This window comes from Drosophila kikkawai, chromosome 2R (assembly GCF_030179895.1).
Source record: "Drosophila kikkawai strain 14028-0561.14 chromosome 2R, DkikHiC1v2, whole genome shotgun sequence".
NCBI lineage: Eukaryota > Metazoa > Arthropoda > Insecta > Diptera > Drosophilidae > Drosophila > Drosophila kikkawai.
Genome location: NC_091729.1, coordinates 18,963,670 through 18,987,172, shown reverse-complemented (window position 1 = coordinate 18,987,172; position 23,503 = coordinate 18,963,670). Strand labels below are relative to the sequence as shown.

The following is a 23,503-nucleotide window of genomic DNA, read 5'->3' as shown; positions in this document are numbered from 1 at the left end:
CCTTTTCTTGTTCCCCTTCCCCGTTCCCTTAGGCAGACATTTCATTAGGAAAATTGTTTATTAAAAAATAAATAGAATTAAACAATAAGCAAGAAGCAAATGGCCAGGACGTCCTCGTCGTAGCTCCAAGTTTTCCTTTTTGCATGCAAAGTCACGCCCCCTCAACCCTCCGCAGGCCGTCCTGTAAGTTGCGCTTATCACGGAGCATAATCATAAAAAGTTATGCGCTCGCTAATTTGATTAATGGCATTTCCTTGGCCGCAATCCAAATTCATAATGACTGTGCTCGGCTAGGAAATTATTATTACTTCTAATTACAACGAGACAACTTCATTAAGCCAGCTCCCCCGACACGGCTGCGGCTGTGGCTGCTCGCAAAAACGGAAACCGGGCGCTGGACATTAAAACAATCGCATCTGGCAATCAAATAACGTAAATCATAAAATCCAATTATTGTCTCCGGCGGCGGCGGCGGCCTTTCAGCAGCTGCAAAAAATCAAAATCAAATTCAACTTTTCCCTCCTTTGATTGTTCGAGCGTCGGATCCAGAGCCGCAGCGTATAGGTAACTCAATTAAAATCAAACAAGCATCACTGCCGGGAGCCAGTGGCCATAATAAATTCCAACAGAATCGCCCGCAATCAGGCCAAATTCCGCTCCTAAGCCCCATTCAAATTTTACATTTGACTGCATCAAACAATCCGAAAGTAAATCGCTTCAAATTGACTATTAATAAACATTCGCGCAATCACTAACAAAAATAAGCGAAACTATAAAAATAATGAAATATGAGCTGAACTAAATACTCTGCCAAACAGCCATCATATTCTATTCAGAAAAACTATGAATTTGAATTTGGAAACAAAAAAATTAGATACACCATAGAAATGAGACCCTGAAATACTCCTGTTTATCCCTAGAATTTTACTAACAAAATATAAGAACCAAATCAGCTTTCATATTGAAATACACAACTATTTCTATGTACCCTGTGCTCTATCAGCACAGCTTAAAATGAAAATCCATTTTAAGGTCACATATAAATATTGGCTACAAAAATACATGGCATTTTTGGCCAAAACTGTTTGTGAATAAAAATTAAAACGTTTATCGAGCGTTTTACCGGAAAACAAAAGCATATCTCTGGCTCTCCAGGAACCGTAATTGATTGGTCTTCCTCGTGGAAGGGAGGAAAGCTTTTAGTCGATCTTAATTATGATATCTGCTGTCTAATTGAACGCACCACCGCTCATCTTGATGGTCGCCTAATGTCCTTTGAGCTGTCGCTGAGAACTCGAGGGGAGAGCCAAAGTGTGACGGCAAACAATTGCTAAGTTTTGTGTCATCTCCGGCGATTGGATCAGCAAATATTTGCATGCAAGCAAGCGGGGGGCAGTGACGAGCAACATGTCCACACAACTGTTTCTCTTACTGCTGAGCAACGCCTCCAGCATGAGGGTGTTTCAAGAGGAAAGGGGGTTGAAAGGATATTCAGGGTATTAACTACCTGGAATTTCCAAGAATATACTACTTAGACCAAGCTTTTGTTTTAGTAAAATCCTTACTTTAAAGTATAAATATAATTTAACCCAAATCACTATAGGTACACCCTTCATACACTAAATATCGAAACACCCTGCCCCGCGGGCAACAATCCAGACGAGATGGGGCCTGGAGTTAGCGGCACTGCTGACAAAAGCTGATTATTATGGCAATGACAAGCATATTGGTAACGTTAGCACGCCTGGCCAGTGGCCAGTGTCCAGTGTCCGGATCGTGGCATGCACTTTACAGGCAGCCCGCTGCCGTTAATAACTGAAACGTGCCTCAAATTGGCCGTACAGCATTATGGCCTATTTGCCTGCCAACTGCGATTGTCTGTCTGCGACCGACCATCTCCCGGCACTGGCACTGCCGGGTTCGCTTGGTGGGTTAGCTCATTGAACTCCAGTTGGCCACCGCATTCTTTGTGAAGCTCCTTTTTGCCTTGCGTGCGAATTCCTAGTCCCCAGTCTTGGGCTCCTCTCACGTTTCCCCACTTATTCCCTGATTAAATAGCGTATACGCCCTGTGTACATTTCATTTAATTCCGCCCCCAGTCGCCGCCCACTGCCCGCTAATTGCATGCATGACTATTGAATAAGTGTCCCGAAGTCGGGATCTAGATGCTGATTGATGCCCCGGAGCAGCAGAGCTGCAGTGCAGCAGAGCAGCGAAGCAGGGCACATAATAGCATCAGCCATAAACCCCAAAGCCAGCTGGAGGACAGGCGGAACCGTTGGCTATGGCAAAATTGCATAATTAATCATGCGCGCATAAAAATGTCAACTGCTGGGGGCAGAGGAAGAGGGCGAGAAAAGCGGCAACATGTTGCTGCTGTCCAATGTTCCCCCCTGATTCCCTTTTTCCTTTCGCAGTGATAGGGAGCGGGGAAAAGTTGCAAGTTCGCCTTGGCTTGGGGCCGCATTGCAACGTCGAACATTTACAAACAAATCAAATTTGCATCAGAATTTCATTTATCTTGTTTTGCTACTATTGTGTGGATTTTGTGCTCACAGACGCAGAGCCCGGAGTGGGCGGAGGGGAGTGGCAGACCCGGAGGAGTGGAGCTGGGAAAAAGTATAAAAGTGAAATTGCATTTGGCCAGATGCAGAATCAGGAATAACAAGTAAAATAGCTCTGGCCAAAGACAGTCGGACTCTGGGCTAGGAAGTACCTTTTAGATGGTTGGGTATATACTTTTGCAGGGTACTACCATTTCATTTTGAAGAACGCTAAGTAAAAGTCATTTCCAGGCCCTTTAAAATCATATATACCTTCTTACCAAAACCTTATTATTTTAGTAAATATATTTTAACTACTAAAAGATCTCTTAACCCATCCACCTCACTTACAAAGATCCCTCCCTATTTGAGGCACAACTTCAAAGATTCCCTACCAAACCCACTCTCCACTCTGCCCTCGTCCTTCTCCCAGGGCCATTTATTAATGCCAAATGTTATTTCTTTGCAAGGCGCACAAAGGGTAATGGCAAAACAGCTATGCAAAAAAAAAAGAGAACTCACATAATAAATCGAGCCAGTGTCCAGAAACGACTTTAATGAAATAAAACATTGTACATTGTATCCGGTCTCGTTTTTCTATGCGTATTTGTGTGCAACAAAGTTAATAACCGTTTTATGAGTCTATTAAAAAGGGATAATCGCCGGGTTCAGACTGATGTCTGGGCCCTGTGCATGGCACTTATGTAAATGGTTCCACAAAAACAGAGAGATGAAACCGAAGAAGGGCCAGCCGCTGGCCAGGCCAGGCCCCACCACACATCATCAGCTCGGAGAGGAGCTAGAGGAGCTCCGAACTAAGCCCGAGAGCTCTAATCGCTTGCCCTGCCCATGTGAGGTCCGTATATTACCAAGTCGGTCCAACCTTTTCCCGCTCCTGGCCATGGCCAGTGAACCACCTAAAATAAATAAACAAGTTAAGCGGTCAAACCCTTGAGGGAGGGCAACTTAAAAATTGTTTTTTATTCGCCGTCGGAGCCTTTTTAATGATTATACACACTGTGTAAATCAAACCGCTTGTGAAAGGGACCGAAAATTATGTAGATTAAGCAGCAGTAGCAGCAGCGGCAGCATAAAAAAGGGTTTCACTACATGGTATATGTGGTTATATACAGGCCGTGTGTGTGCGGGATAGATATTATTTATGGTGATATGTGCCCGACAAACTGGCAGCATAATAAATTATGAAAATGCCACAAAATCTACATCGAACTTTTATTTTTTGCCAGGTAACTGAGAAGAGCAGGCAGGTGGTGGAGCTTGTTGTGGTCTACGTAAATGGCCCCAGCCTGGGGCCCCCAGAGCAGAAATCAATAACCAAACCGGACAGCTAACAAGGGACTATTTAATTAATTGTGTGCTTTATAAATGGTTTTCTAAACGCCGCTGCAAGCGGTTTAAATGCATGTGCGGCTGCTGCAGCAGCATGCGGCAAGTGGCAAAAACTTCCGCCGCCTCTCTTGCTTTTGGATTGCGGCGGAAAAGTTCTTAAATCTAACGGCTACGAAGCCAACTTCCCTTTTCCGCTAGGCATAAATAACAACAAAAGTCGTTGCCCCGCTGCTAGCGGCAATTGAGCAACACGCATACGCCGCGTTGGCCCGAACTGTGCAGCAGCTGCCACTAAATATTAAGCATAAATACGGATGTACATAGGAACGACCAACCGGCTGTATCTCTCTGGCCATACATCTGCATATGCATGGTGCTGGCGGAAGGGAGAGCCCAGGACACAAACAGGACCCTCAGACACTTCCGCCGGCAGTAGCAGCGCCAAACACAGGGCTAAGTTGGTAACCACTTGGCTAGGGCCTGGCCAGGGTAGCCTCCAGAGAAGGCCATATTCCATATATGTACACCCGGAAAAGCAAACCTCTAAAACGGCTTAAATTATTAAAGACACCTTGCGGTTATTTTGGTTAAAGTCATTTCATAAAAGACTGAGCTAGAAACTATATTATTCTTTTCGAAAGCGTAATTAAAAATGATATTCGTTTTGAAAGTATACATACACTTTTTCAAAATGTAAATGCCTTTTTCTAGCGTAAATAAATTTATCCAAACTGAATACTTTAGCAACTATCCATAAAAATGTATATATAAAATGTGCCAATAATATATAACCATATTAATTACCTACAAATTCCACCCGAATGCTCAAGTGCTTCACAGTAATTTCCCAAAATTCAAGGGCCAGAGTTTTCCAATTTTTCGAGTGCACAAATATTCATAACTCCAACTTTTTCACCCACCCACTTCTATGTGCATATGCTTATGTTTATCTCTTCTGAAGCTGGACCGCAACGTATGTTGATGTGAAAAATATTACATCCGCCGCTGCGTACGGAATTTTTCATGCCCCGGCCACAGAGGTCAACCCAGATTCAGTCCCCCAGCCTCCCAGATACCCAGATTCCAGACCACCGAACAACACCCCAACCGGTTCTCCATTTGATTCCAGGAAATGAGGACTGCAGGCAGGGAGGACATGGGGTTGATGCCTGATTTCATTAAAATCCCAAAATTCAAGGGCCGACTAAACAGCCGGCTAAGAGAATACAGAGGACGTGTGGTTGTCGGTCCTCCTTGCCGCCTGGAGGCACTTTCCGGAATTACCTGCTCTGCGTAATTAAGGGCGTTCGACAGTGACCGCTGGCTGGGAACATTCGGCATTCGGCATCCGACAGTGTCTGAGGCAGCAGCCTACGAATGCGGCTAGACGGCATAAATCTAGGCAATTGCAGGGACGCAGCTGCAGTGGCTCCAACTCGCATCGGTCCTTGCACTTGCCAAATGGACATGTTTGCCCGCTTGTTTGTCCTGCCAGAAGCTAAAATGGGTCTACGTCAGCTGGACCGAGTTGAAAAACAAATATGGCAGTTGGCAAGGGCTCTGTCTGACTGCCAAGGGTTCGGTTCGCTTTGGTTCAGTTTGGGATGTTCCAAATGCAAGTCAGCTGGCTGGATGATGGGAGTGGCTGCGAATCCATTGGAAACGCCTCTCCCTCACACATTCAATCAACCAATTAGATGGTAATGTCCTGGCCGGAGTTTGCAATTTCCCCGCTTAATGCTCTGATTAATTTTGAAGTGGAAATCGTTTTGCGCATTCGATTGAATCAAATGTTTGTGGATTATCTATTTGAATTTGGAAATGCATCAAATTGGCAGACACTCATCGGCCGTCCGATCAATTTGCGGCCCTCTCTGCGGTCAGCCGGGCATGTCCTCCTCCACTCTGCGTAGCCAATTAAATATGCAGCTTTTTGCCAAACCAAACACCATGGAGATGCACGCAGACAGCCGGATGTATTCGCGCTGACAATGTTGCACGCACTAAATTGCTAATTGACATGTAAACGCATCGATTGCCCATCAGCTGCACTGCCAAATTGATAAAAACACCAGCCAATGGCAGTGGAAATGGGTGACCATAACGACGACGGCGGACAAACAATAACACTGAAACATAGATATCGAAAATTGAAAATTCAATTGTTGTGCAAATTGATTTCAAATGTCACATAAACGTCAAACTTTTGCGCTTCAAGGGTGCCTTTTTCACCCTCCACTCGTGTTTCTATCTCCTTGTCCACCTACATCCAGTCCGGTCCAGACTTCCCTTCACTTATAGTGTCTCGACCTGGCCAGTGGCCACACACTAACAACCCCCTGACTATCGGTTATAGTTAGATAAATGGTCCGTTTGGGTGCGAGAGCAGCCATGAATTTAGGTGGGCACCAATCAATAATCACGTTCTCCCAGGGTCTGCGCAGCCAGCCACATGGCAACATGAAAAATGACGGATGCCAGCGACGGTGAGGCGGAAAAGTCCAGCGGGAAGGGCGGTCAGGGTGTTGTTGCAGGAGCCATTGGCCAGATGACTTTGATTTACTTGGCCAGCATCGACAGTTTGACACAAATCACATCTGAGAGAGGCATTTTAAAAAGTCCACAGCTCCCACGTTGCAAGTGAAAGTTGGTTGGACTTTGGTGTAGTTTTAAGCGCTACAGATTGTAGATGAAAGAATTAGGTTTAATTCCTCAATTAATAACCAATTTAAAATTATTATAATTTTATTATTTACTATAACATAACAAAACTATAAGAAGTTGTTTGAATAATTTGCACATATATGTGAGTAAAAAACTTAACAAATATTTTTAGTAAATTGTAAATTAAACCTACAAAATGTTAGAAGAAATTTTACAGTAGAAAACCCGGCACATATTCTCAAAATTCCTACCTAGATAAAATTCCCATCACTGACAGCATAGAGAAAAAAAGCTGGCCAACAAACACAATTTTCACTGCACGCCCTTTGTGCCTGAGCAAACGATGGCCAGTGTTTGCAATCATAACAAACTGGACTCCTGGACACCAAGGAGGAGAGTGAGTCCTGTGACGGCCTAACGACTACCTGTCGGGAATAACAAAAATCCGGCCAAACTTTCATTCTGCGCCCGGAGTCAATGTCGCATGGCGCACTTAATCGTTATTAACGCCAACTTTTTGCGCACACGTGTGTGAAAAAAATCATCATAAATCTGTGTGCACACACATATTCTCATACATTCATATTTAGTATGTGTAGTGGAGCCTCGGAGGAGCAGCGAAAAAAATGGAAACAGCATCCGAGCGGAGCAGAGAACTCCCTGCAGATGAGATCACGTGCCGGAGATTTTCCGTCGCACAGTGACAGGTTCCGGAGACCGGAGTCCGGGCCCAGATCCTTTGTCTTCTCCTCCGCGGAGGCGAAGCCGGCTAAGCAGCAATTGGCGTTCATTAGCCCTACTAGATGCGTCGCTGACGGGATTTGTCAGACATTTGTCAAGTTCGGGGCATATCAAACTTTTGTCAGCATATCAGCTTTCCATTCCCATTCCCAGTTCCATTGTCATGCCCTGCTCCTTCCGCATTGCCTTTGTTTGAATTTTCGACTGTTCGGCATGGCGAAGCGAAATTCGCGATAAATCCGCGGTCCACATACGCACAGGTAGGCAGGTGAGAGGACGGTAGCGGGTTGCGGGTTGACTCTACCAAGCGGTAGGGTCAACGGACAAGCCTACCAGGAACAGTGGCTAAAAATCAGAGAACTCTGGATTCTCAAAATACTCTAAAATAAGAGCTCTAGCTCTAAACCTCTGAGAATTCCAAATTAGGTTACAGTTGCAAAGTACCTTTATCTTAAAATATATTGTATATTTAGTAATAAATATACTTTAACTATCGCAAGTTCTTATCATTATAAATTAAGTAGTTTAGGTTTTTGAAGGCCTTTTAGCACACTGTCCCGGCTTCTGTGATTGACTTTAGTTGGCTTCTGTGTCATTGTGTGAGTGCGATTGGGCTGTGTGTATGGGTTGTGTGGGTGAGTCGTGGCGACAACTTCATCACTCAATGGACGCGGCCGCAGCTTGCGATGACAGTTACAAATTATGATTGATTGGGGACAAATTCCCCGCTCTCCACCGCGGATCCGCTCTCTTTGACCGTCTCTCCCAAGGAGGAGCATTGTGTCCTGGCATCGCCGCCATAAATACGCATTAGAATTAAGTTGCATAAATTTCACATGGAAATCTGTGGCAATTTATTGCAAGCGTTTTAAATAAATTTAGAGCATCACTTCATAAATAACTCAGCTCGGCATTATTTTGCTTCCAGACGAGACTATTAAAATTTAATGCCCGAACAGAGAGCATTTATTGAAACAGCAACTCGGCCCCACCAACAACTACACCACACCACTCCCAATAAGCCAGTCACACCGAGCAATCATAAATCATCTCTGGCCAGGCTTCTTCAATACAGGACGGCACAGGACAAGACAGTGGCCCAAGAAGGCCAGAATGCCAAAAAGTAAAGAGGGGAAAAAAATTACAAGGAGGAAAAAGGGATCAGACTACGAGATACCTGGTAATTAGTGGATTTTTACTTTGAATTGATGCTTAGTTTCATCTCTGATATGGAATTGTAAAGTGATTAGAAGCTTATTATTTCTAAAATAAAAGTTATTATTAATTTTTAAATGTAACCTTAATAAAATGATGTAGAAGTTTTCACTTTATAAACTCCTATATACCCCTACGACCCTGCTCTTCTAAGAAGTATAAAAAGAAGTCAACTGCCCCTGGGTCCATTACACGCTCACTTGCTTAGATAATTGGCAATGGCGAAGGCCGGTGGTGCTGGTGGAAGCAGAGGGTACACAGTCCTCCTCCTCTGTCGGCGCTTTAATCACCAGAATTCGAAATTTGCAACGCGATAAATCAAACAGAAATAGTTCCCGGGCTTCACTTTCCTTAGACCAATAGCCCCCATCGGGGCATATCGCATTACAGAGCTCAGCAGTGCTGATAATTCTCAATAATTAAAATCATTTAAGTTTAGGAAATCCTTTTAGCTGACTTAACGGGCTCAGGGCCCAAATTGAGTTTCGCTCGTTGTTAATAAATCATAAATTGCCCTGCCAGGCGATGGCTTGCTGCTTGTCTGCTTCCCCAGCTGATTGCAAAAGTTAAATGAACTTAAAGTTTCTCCTTTTTTCGTGTTCTTTGTGTTTTAAGCGGCTTAGTGGGCGGTTCGACTTGCTCGAAACTTGCTTTCGGCTTTGCATATTGATGCGGCATTAGGTGGCAGAAATTGTGGCCCTGTTGTAGCAACAAGTTCTGCGAATATAACTATGGAACGCTGCGGCAAGACGATAAACTGTATCGCGCATACGCACTGTGTGACGCCTTGGGGCAGGCTGCACATTGACATTCAGGCGGCGTACGCCGCAGAGACAGACACAGATATAAATACTGGCGCGGATAAAGAAATAGATAGAGATGCTGCTGGGGAAGGGGATTGGGATTGGGATGGGGATAATCATGGAGCTCTATGGATTGCGTGGGTGGCGGAATGGGGCTTTTATGCCAGCCATAAAATTGCCGCCTGCATTTCGGTTTCGTTTTGTTTGGCCATTAGCTTTGTTTTGTTTTATTGCGGCTTCTGGGCCACTGTGTCTACTCGGTGACTACTCCTCGCCATTGTTGTTGCACTAAATCAAAGTGTCGTTTGTTTTGCGGCATGCAAAGGCCATCCGGCAAATCAAACACGAAACCCCCAAGGAGGGGGTAGAGTTTATTGGCGCTCGGACTTGGTTTCGGCTCCAGATTCTGATTCCGATTCGGTTACGTATAGGAATTGGTGCCCGTATTTTTATGGCCTCATTTTGGCTTTTGCATAACAATTAGCCAGCCAGATTCAATTCTCACAGTGCCTCACCACAGTAGCTATCTTTTTTCCACTAGCTTAACGTGCGGAAATTGGAAAAGGAAAATAATCAAAGCCTAACAAGAGACAGATAAAACAAAACAGGGACCAAATGAGAAGGATAAACCATGTTTCCGTTGGAACGAATTACAACTTCCCTAACTGCAAGCTGTGGCAAGAGAGTAGGCTCTAAAAATTATTTGAAAATCAGGAATATACTACATTTTTTTTATAAAAGATTTAGCAATTTCTGTGGCACCCCTGCGTTTCTAAAATATTTTAAAAATCACCAAGAATATATCTGTTTCAATTTGTGGATTCATGAAATCTTTTCTGTCAATTTTCATAGATATTATACTTTATTGACAATCAAATCGTGTTAGTTTTGGAAGCACAAGCTCTCGATGTCTATGCAGCAGAAAGAACGAATAAAAAATGCCAAGCTAAAGCTATCCATCCAACTGCTATTCATGGGGATTCCCCCGCTGCCAAGTGCTGTTAGACAGTGGAACTACCTTATCGGAGGATATTTCCCAGCGAGTGGAATACAAATATCAAATAAACGACAGCGCACTGAACCGCGAGAGCTGCAAAATGTGCAAAAATACACAAAGAAAATTGCAATAACAATTTGGTGCAGACAAAAGCAGGGATACAAAAAAATAACCAAAAATAAAATAGAATTATTTAACGAAAAACAGTTGAATTTTTGGAGCTCTTTTTTTGTTGTTGCCACCTCCCCAAGTGCACGGCATTTGCATAGAAAAATTCAAATTAAGCGAAAATGTGCGAAATGCTGTGAATGGTTCTCTGTCCTTTCCCGGCTTCGGCTCTGTCCCTCATCCTTCCTCCTCCATTTTCGTCCTATTTGGGCAGGCGAATGCAACAAATGAATGGTCAAATAAAAGCTGGACAAAGAAATGGCAAGCTGGAAATGAGCTGCCAAAGCAGAGCAGTTGACAGAGGGCCCCCAGAGGGAGGAAGGAGCGCCATCGAGTGCTTAAAGTGTGCGTCTAATGACAAAGCAAATTGTGTGTATTTGCCAGCACAACAAACAGAAGAGTCAGCAGCAGCCAGAGCAAAAACAATCCAACTGGCTTTGCTGGAATTGGAAAAGTTTTAAAGTTTCTGCAATTTCCCTGCTGAAATTTCAATTGAATTAATCATGGAATAAGCCTCTTGGCAATCCGACCACAAGTGCAAGCAGTGCAGTTGTTCAGCCCACTTTTTGCTGTCTCTCTCTCTCTTTGTCTCTATCCTTGCTTATCCTGCCATCTCTTTCGACCACTCAGTAGTCTGCAACAATAACAATCAACATCGCTTGAGTCGCTGCACGGCTAATTGTTGTTGCTGTTTGGGCTGCTTAATTAAGAAGTCGACGACAGCATTCGCTCGATTGCCTTCTCTAAGGACACTATAAAAAAAAACGTATATTATTCCAAATATAATTGTTTTAATACCTAAAAAATTAAAATTAGGGAGCTCTGAATAATTTAGTATATCTTGAAGAGTAATTTTCAAATTATATTTACATTTTTTCCTAAGAAGTGCCTTGTTTTAATGTAATTTATTTTTATTTTCAAACTATTTTGTAGTATTAGTATTTAATTATTGATTTGATTTATTGTTTTGCCAGTGCACTTGCAATCTACAAACGACTTTCTCTCTTATTTTCCTCTTAAATCGCCCGGCCTCTCCTTGTTTTTATTTGCATAGGCCAGCTTCGCATTCACTTCCGCATCCGCATCCCCGGTGCAAGTGTCCAATGGAAGCCATTTCAACGTCAGCGGATATGTCAACGTCTTTCCCAAGCCCTCAACTCGAATGACGAATGAAAAGTGCCACTTCAATACAGGGATCAAAGTTATTGTAATTGCTTCCATTCTTGACTTCAATGCCGTCGTCCATTGCAGCACTTTGTTTTTGACTTTATCCTTTTTTGAAGGACCTTCCACTGGGCAATCGCATTAACGCATCAGTCCTTTATTTTGACAGATATTTACATAATATTTAAAGCCACTCCAATTGCATCTGGACCACAGTGCGACGAAAAAAAATTATGAGAACCCTACACTCAAAATAATTAGGTTCAAACAAGCTAGGTATATAACTAATTAAAATTTATATAAAACTAAAAGAATGATTATTCATCTTTATTTTACAAACCTTTTAATCAATGGCTTTTATAATCAGGCTTTACTATTTTTTCCCAAATCATAGAGCCATTTTTCCGCAGCGTATCAAAGATGGAATAGGAGCTGGCTAACGATTTTATAATTTTTTTCCTATTTCACAATTTTTTCCTCTCGTAGACTGACTTACTTCACATGCCAGCACAATTGCCTTTGTCCGCCTTCACTGCTGTCATCTGGCTTTTTTCACATTTCCCTGCCAGCCTGGCAGCCTGCCTCCTAGTGGTCTTTTTGCTCTCCTCCGATTCCTTTTGCATTATGCCCGTGCACTTCGTGGTCCTGCGGCCTGCATTGTTCGAATGTAAATTCGGCTGCCTTGAGTCCGCTCAGAGTTTACGGTTCGAAGGACTAAATGTCAACAGTTTTCATAAATCTGCCACTGCTGGTGGACATCATCAGCTCGGCTCCGTCCTCGTCCCGACTCCAGAGTGACTGGTCTGCTCGACTCGTCTCGAAGTTATCTTAAGTGCTCCGAGTGGAAACTGTCAGTGCTTCTGTTTGTTCGCTGTTTGTTTGCTGCCTGCTGACTCTTGGTCAACTGCTTTTGACAAGCTCTTTAAGATAAATCAGTTTTTCGATTGGATTTACGAATTGCAATGTCGCTGTGATGGGGGTAATTAACCCATATGGAATATAAATAATTAATTAACGCATTTAAATACTACAAATACTACAATTATCAAGTTATTTATTACCAATTAATCTTATGTCTTGGATTATTTCGACTCAACTGTCGCTTTAAAAAATTTAATAAAATTCTCAGGGATTTCACTAGACCTGTCTAACCCTAATTTAATTTTCTTTTGGCCCCTTAAATGTAAATTTTACTCTAGAGATAAGTTTTGTAAATATTTTTCTCTTGATTCGGCGTACCTTGTCTCACATAAGAACACTTTAATCAGGGCTTGTCTTCCCATTCTATGGAATTTCTAGGCAATTACTTTCCATTAGCTGGCCATTGTAATGCTAAGCACAACTTTCAACTTTCGCTGCTTTTGGCCAAGCATCCGAAACACACAGAAATTGGCCAAGGCTCGGTCGAGGTGGCAACACAATAATATTTTATGGCACGGCATTAACATGGCCATTGGCAGGGCCGAAACTAAAGCATTGTTTGTCAGCAAATGCCAAAAGTGCCGTTGCTCGGTATCGATTCGGGGAAACCAGTTCCCGGGGACGGACAGTGGAGCACCGTCACCTCGACGAGATTCCAATGTCCGTAGCATGTTCGATCTTAATCGATGAGAGCTTCGGGGGTCCACTGTGTTTTCACATTCCCAGAACATTGGCGAACATGAATCGTCAATGCAAATTAGTTGCGGACTGACCCAAATTGGATGGCCATAAAATTGGTCGAGTGGTCAAAAATCGGTTTAGTCGTAGCCAGAGCCAACGCCTAAAATATGTATTAGCCGCCATGAGACTGTCACTGCTGCTGTTGCTAGTCCATTCTTGGGCCCTTGTGGCCACAGGTGAGTCTGCACTGTCGTTCAAGCGAAAGTACAGTGAGTGCTCACTTTCAACTATCCACAGCCACGCCCGCCAAGCACTGGCGCCGAGCCCCCGCCCATGGGGTCTTCAACGTGGATATCTATGCCTATAACAAGCCCCGGATGAACCTGGCCCGGCGCCAGGTTCAGCTGCAGGATCCCCCGCCGATGGGACACCTGCTGCAGCAGATCGCCCAGCACAGTCGCCGATCCCCCGAGCAGAGGTCCCACTACCGAAACCTGGACGAGAACGTGGACATGGTCATGCCAGTGGCACAGCCAGAGAAGAAAACAATTGTGGACCAGGCTATAAACATGCAATTAATGCCGCTGCAAATGAACTCGGGCCCGCACGCACGAGAGAATTTATACTCGAACGAGTTCCATGTGCAAAATATAGGGGTCAAGAAGATAGTGCAATTGAATACCCTGACTATTGGTCATGAACATAAACCAGTCGGCGAAGAAGTTATGGCCCAGAGCCAGCAGGAGCAGGAGCAGCAGCCCCTGAAGGTAAAGCTGACACTGCCAGAGCTGGGCGAGAACAATGCAGGAGAAACAGAAATCGTGCCACAAGGGGATGAAATTGTAAAAAAAGATATCTCTGACTTGGCCTCGGCCTCTGCCTCTGATCCTGCTCCTGTTCCTGCCACTAAAGCCCCCGTGATAGTGCCTGCAGGGGAATCCCTGACTAGTGTGAATAAAACCATGGCCTCGAGTGGGACAATTATCGATATGGCATCGACAGGAATGCAACAGCTTGTCAGCCAGCCGACAGCGGAGAATGCCGGTGACACGAGCACAAAGGCTGAGTCCGGCAAGAAAAAGAAGGACGAAACCAGAGCGCGCCTCCCTCGTCCGAAGACCAGGCGCAAGCCAGTGCAAACTTCCAATGAAACTGATACAAAGATGACAGCGAGCCAGGCTGTCACAACGCCAGTTCCTATTCCAGCTCCTGCTGCTAACCCCATCCTGGCACCAAGTCCAGGTCCATCGAATGTCAAGCAGCCGGCGAAGGAATTGGAAACACAATCACCGGAAATCAGCACGCATCGTCCCTTAACAACGAAGCGAAGCAGGACCAAGACGAAGAGCAAGGGTAAGGGAAAGGATAAGCGTCGTCAGGGCTCCCAGAGACGTCCTGCCAGCGCTGGAGTAATGGAGGAGGAAATTGAAACTACGACAAATTGGTGGCAGATTCTCCCGTATGCGGAAATTAGAAAATTTTTGAATACGATTTATGACACCATCGCCGACGATGTTGACGACGACCGTGCCACGGATGATGTGTGAAGCCAACGACATAGTAGGGACTGGGTAGGGGTTAGGGTTTACCAAGGGTCCGGCCAGGCGTCGAATTGAATTTCCGCCAGGACCCGACTTTGTGTACTGATCAAATAGCTAGTAAGTCGGGGATGTGATTCGATTGGATCCGATTGGTGTCTTATGGTCACAGTAATTTGCAATAAAACGGAACATTTAGATTGATTAAAATGCTATACTATGTCTGACTTTATTCTTGACTAAAAATTTACCCAAAAATATAGCTTTAGCTCCCCGCCCAAATAAATCATAATAGTACAGTCATCAACGTCTCATTTCGATGCGGGATGCTGTGACAACAAAGATGACTTAATTAAATGCCCCCCGATCAGAAACAATAACGCGGCTGGGCACTTAAAAAGCCATCTATTAATATTTGAATAAACAAATAGAGAATGCGAGAATCCCCTCGGCTTGTGCTTCACGCCAAATAAAACTCTTATAGACAGCTTAATGGGCATTAGGCCCGGGCCCAGACCCCTGGCGTAGCAGGTTAAAGTTGAAAGTGGTTGGACGGCTTCCATCCTCGGCCAAAGGGGTCACCGCAGGTAAAGCGTGAATCCAGCCGACATTAATGAGCTGAGAATTTTGTTTATGGCTGCGGAACAAGACAAGCTGTGAGTCAGCCGGAATAAATCTCTGGCAGCTGATGGATAGGTCTTAATGGGGGATAATAATATAAATGATTAAAGTGTATGTTCCTTTCGGTTATTTATTGAGCCTCTTATGGCAGCACCAGCCATATAAATCTGTGTTTACTCGAGTAGTTAAAAGGGGTTCGGCGCGATAGCTTTCTTCTGTGTCGCACTTTCCTTTTCGGCTTGGGTTCCACCTCGGCCACAATGAATAGCTGCGGCCCAGCTTCTGGAGGCGTCAATTCGAAGGTTTCTCGAACAGGAGCGGCGGTGGCTTGTACGACCGGCGCAAGTGGAGCACTGAAGGAATGACCCTCGTATAGATGAAGCTGCCAGTCGCACAGATTCGGGGTCAGGCTGCACTTGATGGTGGAGTTTTCTGCGATCAGCTTAGCCTGGGTCAGGTTCAGCCTCTTTAGGTCCTGCAGGACATCATCATGGATCACTGGGCCAGCTGTGCACCACCGGACTGCGAGACAGATCGTGAAAAGCACTTGCCACGGAGAAGCTTTGAAGGCTTGGACGGAGCTCATTTCAACTTCACCTACCACCTCCTCATGGAGCTGAACTTGGACTGGTCGCTGGGCCAGATGAGACGGTGGAGTGGGGCAAGTGAAACCAGTTTTCTTGAATAGATCCGATCTATTGTCATGCCAAACGAATTGCGGCTGACACATTCCAATGCTCCCTAATGCTGGGGTATCTTGGACTTCAGATAAGGTGTTCATAATCTTTATTTCTGAAAGAGTACACTACTTGTTTCGGTTGCTCTGCTGGGTATCTTTCTTTGATTGTCTCTGCCAAGCTGGTCTTCGTGTGGGTCCCAGCCATTCTGTGCTAGAACGCCCAGACGCTCGCATCTTCTTTCCTCTCGTATCTGGTAAAATCAGCAGCAGAGACTGTCCCTGCCCGTCGACTAGGGGAACGAATGGTGGCTCCTCGGCGAAGTTGGGATCAGTACTCCACTGAAGCGGTTTGGAGTTGCCAACACTCCTTACCTCTTGACACAGGGGAAGTTGAGGAAATTGATCGCAAATCGAGGGTTCTGGTGTATTTGTTTCCTCTTGACACTGGGGGAGTTGTGGATATATATCGCAAATTGAAGGTTCCGGTGTATTTGTTTCCTCTTGACACAGGGGCAGTTGTGGATATATATCGCAAATTGAAGGTTCCGGTGTGACTTCCTCTTGACACGCCGGAAGGTTTGGATAAAGATCGCAGATATCCCCGTTTGGACCTGTGGGTTTTGTTGGTGGAGTTGGTCTTGTAGATGTCGTGGATCTTGTAGGCCTTGTAGGTCGGCTAGTTGAAGATGGGTGCCCCTTGACCAAGTCAGAGAAAATATTTCCTACATTCCACACGGGTATTCTGACTTGTATCTCGTGTCCACTGGAGAGCAAGGCGAACCAGCTGGGCACAGCTATCAAAAGCGAAAACAAAGCTTTATAGAGCAGCAACATACTCCTTGTCTTATGACAAACTAAAACCCACACTCTATTGACACCTTTATATATTCTATGCCTATTAAATGGATTCAAAATTTGCCACAATAGAATGCTCGTCAAAAAGAAGACAAAAGAAGAAAGTCCAATAAACAATGAAGATCAGCATCCTCGAACTTGTTTCCATTAGTGTCTCGAATTGCTAGAAAGTGAGATCTGATTTGATTCTATTTTAGCATTTGCGAATTTATTGATTGCAAAAACATATATACGACACGTTCTTCATATAAATTATCTAATAAATGGGTGTGTCCCAAGGCAGAGGAATATACCTTGCCAGTCGGTCTTTTCAGATAATAAATGTATGTCTTCTGAAAAAAACCATATTGTGCTTAATTTTAAAGTTAAAGTAGAGCTTTTCTTTTTTTCCAAAAAGTATGTACTTTATTTAGCAGATTTGTTCTTGAAATAAGCTTAGATCAGCAAGAAATCCTTTTTCGCAAGGCTACCCTTTGGAGTGAGTTGACTTCTTCTCTGCCGGAGATATTAGCAGCAAAGGTTTGCCATTTTCGTCCGATAAACTCACAAACTGAGCTTCCTCCGGCTTCATACAAAGTCGAGGATAATAGAAGCAGAGAGACGTTACTGGGTGCGGTTCGGTGTTAATGGAGAGCTTGTGATCAGGCTGAAGGACATTGTTCTGGGGTTTCTTGCTCTTCGTCGGGTGCACCGACTTGATAATCCGGCACTCTGGAAGAAGGGGATAAATTTGGCAGAGATCCCGCGCAGGTGTGCTCGTAGTGGTTTCATCAGAATCACTCTCGGTTGTGGTTGTCTCAGCCTCCTCTGTTGTTGTTTGGGTAGGGGCCTCCGTTGTTGTTGTGGTAGGGGCCTCTGTTGTTGTTTGGGTAGGGGCCTCCGTTGTTGTTGTGGTAGGGGCCTCCGTTGTTGTTTGGGTAGGGGCCTCCGTTGTGGTTACGGGTTTTATAGTCGTGGGTTCTGTTGTAGTTGTCTCAGGTTCTGTGGTCGTCGCAGGTGGTTCCTTTGTAGTCGTCTCTGGTGGTTTTTTGGTAGTTGGCTTCTTTGTTGGTCCTTTCGTTGGTCCTTTCGTTGGTCCTTTCGTTGGTCCTTTCGTTGGTCCTTTTGTTGGTATTGGCGGATACGTTGGTGGTGGATATGGCGGGTATGGGTAATAATAAGGTGGATACATTAGAGCCGGATCGTAGTATGCATAGGGCCAATAATCTTCATGATGAGGTCGATCCTTTTTCTTTGGAAGGTGTCCTGAGTCCTGCCCTGTCATGTAACCAGTTACTTGTTTGATTACGCCTCCCACATCCCAGAAGGGTATCTTAACTTGGACTTGATGGCCAGTGGCGAAGAAAAGGAAGCAATTGGGTCCAGCAACGGCAAGCCAGACCCAAATAATGGCAGTTCTAAGCAGTTGCATGCTCTTAGAAAAATGTTGGACTGTTCTCTGCTGGTCACTAACGCCTTTATATATTCCACGGATTGCCCATTAAAAGATGATTATCGTTTATTGAATGCAATGGAAACTAAGGGCAAAAAACTAAAAACTCAACCGTAAATCAGTCAATCTTCAAACACATCTTTAAACTGTCGTTAGTTAAATTTTTCCTTGATAAACACATCATTGATATCTTTATATGTTCAATATATTAAAAGATATATTCTAAACTGGAACAGACGTAAGTTATTGTGTACAAGCACACTCTTGGCTTGATCTTTGGCTTATTCATATAATTAATGAGCTTTTCTCCACAGGCTGATAAGCGGTAGTGATTCCAAAGTGTATTTGAGATACCTTATGACACTGAAAAATTCTTTATGTATTTAACTAGGGCTTAAAGTTATAACCAAAATTATAATTTAGCATTTTAAAAAATATTAATTACATATTTAATAGATTACCATTTAATTAAATCAGAACAAACCAAATGAACGGTTTATTAATTTTATTTTCCTATAAGAAACAAAAGCTCATAGATTAAAAATATTAGGCCATAAGAAAACTCACAACAAATAATAAAATCGAATCGTCATAATCATCGAATGTGCTAATTTATTGATTTCGACATTAGTAGTGATTATAATACTTAATTGAATGCCATTTAATTTATGGAGAGTATAACTTTAAGAGCATTCCCAAGTCCATAACATTTAATAATAGCTAAAATATTTAAAAGCCTAAAGGCTTAAATAAATTTATTCAAGTCGTTGATTTTTCCTTTTCTTAATCAATCGGTAAACGTACCGGCTTCTAGATGGCCTCTTTCGTCGGGATGGCCGCGTTCTAAAAGGCCGCTGCATAGAGTTTATTGGCCTCACAATGGGCAGAGTTGGTTCCTCCACTGCTCCAGGCCTTATGAGTAGCATAGGTTTTCCGAATCCATCTATTAGCCGCACATATTGCGCCTCCTCGGGCTTGGCACAGAGCCTTGGATAATTGTGGCATAGCGAAGTCAATGACTGAGGTGGCGACTGTACTGTTAGTTTCTGTTCAGGTCGAAGCTCGTCAGGAGCCGATCCTTCTTGACTGAGAACAGTGGGGCTCCTGATGGGAGTATATTGGAACTGGCTGGGATGCGAGTAGAAAGGATTGGCTGTTGTAGCTTGCATATTTATTTTGGGTGTACTGATTGGTAAATATTTGGAACTCGAAATTATAGTCGAGGATGATGATGATTCTGTTGGGAAAAATCCTGTTGTGGACGATCCGCCCGTTGTTGAAGATCCTCCCGTTGTAGAAGATCCTCCCGTTGTAGAAGATCCTTCAGTTGTTGAGGATCCTGATGCAGTAGAATTACTTGTTGGCTCGATTGTGGTGCTGTTTAGCGCCTCGGTCGTTGTTGGAACACTGGGAGTTGAAGTACTCGAAGACGAGGAGGATATGGGAGATGCAGTTGTAGTTGTCGTAGTTGTTCGAGTGGTTGAGGTCCTTCTAGTGGTTGTTGTTGGCCGCCTGGTTGTCGTGCTTCTTCTCGTGGGCTTTTGCGTTGGTCTGGGCCATGGTCGAGTCGGTCTTTGAGGCCTCAAGGGACGCAGAGGACGCGGGGGTCGGGGAAGGGGCACTGGCACAGGTATAGGCAAGGGCAAAGGCTCCACTGGTATCACCTCGCTGGCAGCGTACAATCCTTGCTTTTTGTTATAATATTCCTGCAGGAGGGCATTATAGTAGTCGCCCCAAGGAGCGGCGCCAGCTGAATTCGCAGCTTGAGGTGCTGGCGTGGAGCTAGCTCCTCCAAAAACAGTCGAAATTCGAGAGTAAAGCGTACCCACATCCCAGAGAGGCACGTTTAATCTTAAGGACTCCTCTAGCTGTTGGCCCCTCACCGCGATTGAAAGTAGTAACAGGAGAAACGTGCGCTTAAGTATCATTGCCGCGTATTGATTTAACCGTCTAAATGCCTAAATGAAAACTAAACCTATAGCTGTGGCCAAAATTCGTTTTTATATCTGAAACAGATAATAAAACCACTGATGATGCCCTACGGCCAGCAGCGACCCCAGAGCTTTGTAGGCAGTAGAATTGTCAAATTAACTCGCTGTTTGTTTTTTAATAGACGAAGCTCTTTCTCAGTTCCCATTAAAGAAACTTTCTAGACGGGGTCATGGCGCTTTAATGACCAAACATCCTGGTGAGTTTTTTTCCATTGCTGACTTACCGTCTCAATGTCGAGAGAGTCTTAGTAAAAAAAGGGATCCATTCAAAAACCACAAGCAATAAGTAAAAGATGTCATATTTGTTCTGTCACTTATAAGAATTTGTTATATAAAAAATATTTTGCCCATTTTTGGTTATATAAATATAAAGTTTGCTGGTTGTAAATTTTAATACCCTTGCAGGGTATTATAATGTCAGTCAGAAGTTTGCAACGCAGTGAAGGAGACCTTTCCGACCCTATAAAGTATATATATTCTTGATCAGCATCAACAGGGGAATCTTTCTAGACATGTCCGGAAGAAATCGATTTTTTGGCCATTTTTGCAAAATTTTATAAGGGGTTACATCATTAAAATTTTTGATTTTGATAAAAAATTGAATTTTCAAAATTTTTTAATGAAGTATGCAGATTTATTAACTGTAGAAAATCTTGCACAGAACAGTTTTCCGATTTAAAATTAATGCTCTTTTGGCCGAGATGATATTTTTAATTTAAAAAAAAATCAAGAAGTTTTTCAATATAAACAAGAAAGGAAGCTAACTTCGACACGCCGAAGTTTGTATACCCTTGCAGATTGCAATTGGATCACTAAGAATCGAGCCATTCTGGTTAAATAATTGAAATTATTCGAATTGAATTTCATGAATTTTTAACTGAGTTGTGAACCTTTGAAAATTAGTTTCTTGCCCATTTTTGTTTAAACAATTATTTAAAAATTACAGGTAAGTATTAAAGCAAAACTAAGTAGGCAGTTTTGTTAAGCTTAGAATAACCAACTTAGAACAACTTTCCGAAATGATTTTCATGGATTTTTGACTGAGTTATGAACCTTTGAAAATTAGTTATTTTCCCCAAAAATAAATCGCACCATTTTTGCAAAAATATGTAAGGGGTACCATCATTAAAATTCTAAAAAATTGAGAAAAAATGAAATTGAAAAGAACCCTAAACGTAGTATGCAGTTTTGTTAGGCTTAGAAAAGGCAACTCAGAACAGCTTTCCGAATTGAATTTCATGCACTTTTGGCTGAGTTATGAACCTGAAATTAGTTTTGTTTCTGAAAAATTATCAAAATAAATCGCACCCTTTTTTTAAATTTAATTGCAGCAAGTTGCCAGGAACTGAAAGCGGGTGCCGAAGGCGAGACAGAGAGCGTTGGCAAGGAGGATCAGGACGACGAGGAGCAGAAGTGGACCAAGTGCCACCAAGACCGAGTCGAAACCACTGGGAACGACCTCCGACATTCCTACATGCCTCACCTTTTCTTCTTTTATTTATTTAAAGCCGAAATAAATAATAAACCTTACAAAATGTGTTATTTTTGAGTTATGAGAGGAGGATGCGGTTTTTTTTTGGTTGGAATATTTTAAACAGGCTCAATGGAAGGGCATTCTTGCGGTGGAAAATGAAAGAAACATCAAAGCAAAATAGCTAGATGAGCTAACTGACAGTTAGTAAGATGCCATTTTGTCCCAATAATGCAAAATAGCTAGATGAGCTAACTGACAGTTAGTAAGATGCCATTTTGTCCCAATAATGCAAAATAGCTAGATGAGCATCACTGGCAGTTAGTGAGATGCCATTTTGTCCCAATAATGCAAAATAGCTAGATGAGCATCACTGGCAGTTCGTGAGATGCCATTTTGTCCCAATAATGCAAAATAGCTAGATGAGCATCACTGGCAGTTCGTGAGATGCCATTTTGTCCCAATAATGCAAAATAGCTAGATGAGCATCACTGGCAGTTCGTGAGATGCCATTTTGTCCCAATAATGCAAAATAGCTAGATGAGCATCACTGGCAGTTAGTGAGATGCCATTTTGTCCCAATAATGCAAAATAGCTAGATGAGCATCACTGGCAGTTAGTGAGATGCCATTTTGTCCCAATAATGCAAAATAGCTAAATGAGCATCACTGGCAGTTCTTGAGATGCCATTTTGTCCCAATAATGCAAAATAGCTAGATGAGCATCACTGGCAGTTAGTGAGATGCCATTTTGTTCCAATAATGCAAAATAGCTAGATGAGCATCACTGGCAGTTCGTGAGATTCTATTTTGTCCCAATAATGCAAAATAGCTAGATGAGCATCACTGGCAGTTAGTGAGATGCCATTTTGTCCCAATAATGCAAAATAGCTAGATGAGCATCACTGGCAGTTCGTGAGATGCCATTTTGTCCCAATAATGCAAAATAGCTAGATGAGCATCACTGGCAGTTCGTGAGATGCCATTTTGTCCCAATAATGCAAAATAGCTAGATGAGCATCACTGGCAGTTAGTGAGATGCCATTTTGTCCCAATAATGCAAAATAGCTAGATGAGCATCACTGGCAGTTAGTGAGATTCCATTTTGTCCCAATAATGCAAAATAGCTAGATGAGCATCACTGGCAGTTAGAGAGATGCATTTTGTCCCAATAGAGCATCACTGATGCAGATGAGCATCACTGATGCAGATGAGCATCACTGATGCAAGTGAGCAAAACTTTTCATTCAAATTGGCCGCTTTCCAAACTGGGGTAACAGGCGAAAAGAAACCAGCAGCAAGCAACTGAAAACTGGTATAAACTGTTATAAAAACATTTGGGCAAAAATAATAATTGGTATAAACTGTTATATTTCATTTTATACATTTATACCTATTTGTTGCCGACAACAATAGTTTATGGCAACAACAACCTTTTTACAACAACATCCCTACAGCAGCCCATCCAAATTTCCGAACATTTCAAAGCAAATTGCCCGTTTCCCAAATTGGGGTAACAGGCGAACAGAAGTCAGCAGCAAGCAACTGAAAACTGGTATAAACTGTTATAAAAAGTCCAAGTTTCGAACCATTGATCTTGGAGTAAGCGAAGACTTAAACCAGATGTGACCATATTGTAGATTTTTTGGCTAAAATGTTGCTTAAATGCA

The 23,503-nt window shown here is 43.2% G+C and overlaps 4 protein-coding genes across 4 annotated transcripts; 1 reads left to right on the top strand and 3 right to left on the bottom strand.

The window, feature by feature from the left end:
- Positions 1 to 13,406: 13,406 nt before the first annotated feature.
- LOC108076676 (uncharacterized) lies at positions 13,407 to 14,794 on the top strand. The gene is made up of 2 exons (XM_017169608.2): positions 13,407 to 13,483; positions 13,545 to 14,794. The coding sequence occupies exons 1-2, from the start codon at positions 13,429 to 13,431 to the stop codon at positions 14,792 to 14,794; spliced, it is 1,305 nt and encodes a 434-aa protein (XP_017025097.1). The 5' UTR covers positions 13,407 to 13,428.
- A 754-nt stretch (positions 14,795 to 15,548) lies between these two features.
- On the bottom strand, positions 15,549 to 16,008 carry LOC108076560 (uncharacterized). Its single transcript, XM_017169471.1, has one exon. It carries the CDS (start codon positions 15,990 to 15,992, stop codon positions 15,549 to 15,551), a length of 444 nt encoding a protein of 147 aa, XP_017024960.1. The 5' UTR covers positions 15,993 to 16,008.
- A 1,398-nt stretch (positions 16,009 to 17,406) lies between these two features.
- LOC108076561 (proteoglycan 4) lies at positions 17,407 to 18,351 on the bottom strand. The gene has a single exon (XM_017169472.1). The coding sequence runs from the start codon at positions 18,349 to 18,351 to the stop codon at positions 17,407 to 17,409; it is 945 nt and encodes a 314-aa protein (XP_017024961.1).
- Positions 18,352 to 19,127: 776 nt separating this feature from the next.
- On the bottom strand, positions 19,128 to 20,300 carry LOC108076562 (uncharacterized). The gene has a single exon (XM_017169473.2). The coding sequence runs from the start codon at positions 20,298 to 20,300 to the stop codon at positions 19,128 to 19,130; it is 1,173 nt and encodes a 390-aa protein (XP_017024962.2).
- Between the last annotated feature and the right edge of the window lie 3,203 nt (positions 20,301 to 23,503).

Bases quoted from the DNA above. Each gene is read 5' to 3' on its own strand.
- LOC108076676 (XM_017169608.2), top strand. From the start codon at position 13,429: ATGAGACTGTCACTGCTGCTGTTGCTAGTCCATTCTTGGGCCCTTGTG. The intron at 13,484-13,544 runs GTGAGTCTGCAC...AACTATCCACAG, and splicing joins TTGGGCCCTTGTGGCCACAG to CCACGCCCGCCAAGCACTGG.
- LOC108076560 (XM_017169471.1), bottom strand. From the start codon at position 15,992: ATGAGCTCCGTCCAAGCCTTCAAAGCTTCTCCGTGGCAAGTGCTTTTC.
- LOC108076561 (XM_017169472.1), bottom strand. From the start codon at position 18,351: ATGCAACTGCTTAGAACTGCCATTATTTGGGTCTGGCTTGCCGTTGCT.
- LOC108076562 (XM_017169473.2), bottom strand. From the start codon at position 20,300: ATGATACTTAAGCGCACGTTTCTCCTGTTACTACTTTCAATCGCGGTG.